This window comes from Physcomitrium patens, chromosome 25 (assembly GCF_059467195.1).
Source record: "Physcomitrium patens ecotype Gransden chromosome 25, ASM5946719v1, whole genome shotgun sequence".
Classification (NCBI taxonomy): Eukaryota; Viridiplantae; Streptophyta; class Bryopsida; order Funariales; family Funariaceae; genus Physcomitrium; species Physcomitrium patens.
In genome coordinates, this window is record NC_143434.1 from 14125751 (window position 1) to 14127881 (window position 2131).

Consider the following 2131-nt stretch of genomic DNA (forward strand, 5'->3'; position numbering starts at 1 on the left):
CAATTTTGCACAGCAACAATAACAAAAGAATAGTAACATTTTCTTATATTTTAAAATATAGAAATTCATCGTTGGAAACATTTGATAGGTGGAGTTCCAAGAAAAATCACAATTGTAATAATAAAAATAAATAAATAAACAAATATTAGACTGAAGCCTCAGAATGTCACAACAAGAAGACGAGGTCGATCCTTGTGGGGAAACATGAACGGGAGGAGAGGCGCAGTGTGAACGGGTCTCCAGAAGTGGATGAATGAAGTTAGGGTTTTCGGAAGACTGGCATAAACGCTAGAACGGGGAACCCTGATTACTCTTCCCTTCCGCCTTGCAGCTCGACGAGCTCCCCGTTCGCCATCGCCATCGCCACGACCTGCCTGAGGTGAAAAGCGAAGGTCCGTCACTATGGTGCAGCGACTGACGTATCGGCGTCGCCACTGCTACGCCACTAAGTCCAACCAGACCCGTGTTGTCAAGACCCCTGGTGCGAACACTCATCCCCTCGCTCTCGCCACTCTTTTAGGTCATTGTTGCCCTTGGATCTCCCCTGAGTTTGTGCTTGTTGCGACTCATCGGTGGAGAAAAATTGGCTGAAGGGTTCTCTGGTTGTGTACGTAGGTGGCAAGAATGTCTTCCAAACCGCCACGAAGAGGGCGAGAGGACCCAAGTGTCCCGTCACTGGGAAGCGAATTGCCGGGGTGAGAACTGTGTCCTGTGTATGTGTATTATTTTCTGGTCTTTTTGAGGTGCAACGGGCTGGGTAGGTTAGGTTTTGAATTTGGAGTGGGTTCGTCAATCCGGTGCAATTGTGTTGGAGAATTAGTGAAGTTATTGCCTGTGCTTGGATGGCCGCTGGTTGATAAATGAGAAATTGCGTAGGATTTGATCTTATGAGTGAAGACATGTTGTTTTTCTTTTTTTTAGTTTTCTGAAGTTAAGCTTCGTCACAGATTCCTCACTTGAGGCCTACGGAGTACAAGACATCTCGCCTTCACAGGCATAGGAAGACTGTGAACCGGGCTTACGGAGGCACCATGGCTGGTTCTGCAGTGCGCGAGCGGTATGTCCAGCATTTAATTTGTTTTGAGAAAGGTTACATGCACACTCATCTGTAGATTGAAGTTGTCTAGTTAATGTGATTAGTCTTACTTCGTATTGGTTGAATGCCTTTCCACTGCTATGTCTTGTGTTTTCTTTTTTCTTCTTCATAGTGAACTTATTAAATCTAGCGATTTAGTTGGGACTAGTGGTTGCAATCATGCGTACTTGTGGGCGATGAGTACATTTGATTAAATTGTTTTCAAAATCGTTGGAAGTCTGGCTAAGTCGTCTCTGGCCAGTAGGTACGTCGGCATAATTTGTAGTGATATGTTTGGCTAAGGATTTAAGTTGTATGACGCAGCATTATTCGGGCTTTTCTGGTCGAGGAGCAGAAAATTGTAAAGAAGGTCCTCAAGATCCAGAAGAGTAAGGAGAAATTGGCTGCCAAGGCTCAAACTTAATCTGTAACTGTTTTATGATATTAATGAGGATCATTCAATGACCGTGCCACAAATTTCCGAATTTACAGATCCCATATTTCGTCTGTGGTTGTCGCCTTAAATCTTCATGTAAATGTCCAACTCTAATATATTCCCCTCGTTAACCCTGCTGAGGTCCAGGGCTTTAAACAGCCGTGGACACGTATTGTATTTCGAAGTGCAGTGTTTACTATGTGGTAGCCCATCGACGTAGTGGTGAGGTGGAATGTCCAGTCACCTGTGCTTTTCATTAATTCTGATTGAAAAGGCTGTAGATAGTGCAAAGCCCGTAGCTCTCACTTCCTGGTGCTCCCTAAAGGCATATCACAATGAGCTCGAATAGAACTATGTTCTTTAATGAATCCAAAATGTGCTTTAAAATTTACCTGAGCACAACTAATTCGGACTGACTTGTGTGCCAAGGAATGCTTTCTGTAATTGGAGTGAGTTCAGACCATCAGTGCCAGTTAGTTGTAGTTGCTAGCTAGTTTGTGTAAAATATTTTGGTTGATATGTTACTGAATGAATCGAGGTGAAGGTAAGGAGGAGTTCAGTGGTTCCTCAGAGTTGATTTGATTCTTTATAAAGTCAATTTGGACTTGGGGTAATTTCTA

The 2131-nt window shown here is 43.5% G+C and overlaps 1 protein-coding gene across 1 annotated transcript; it reads left to right on the forward strand.

Annotated features, from left to right (window-relative positions):
- The first annotated feature begins 321 nt into the window (after nucleotides 1-321).
- On the forward strand, nucleotides 322-1560 carry LOC112277209 (large ribosomal subunit protein eL34). The gene is made up of 4 exons (XM_024509286.3): nucleotides 322-481; nucleotides 616-695; nucleotides 948-1057; nucleotides 1400-1560. The coding sequence occupies exons 1-4, from the start codon at nucleotides 403-405 to the stop codon at nucleotides 1497-1499; spliced, it is 369 nt and encodes a 122-aa protein (XP_024365054.1). The 5' UTR covers nucleotides 322-402; the 3' UTR covers nucleotides 1500-1560.
- The last annotated feature ends 571 nt before the right edge of the window (nucleotides 1561-2131 follow it).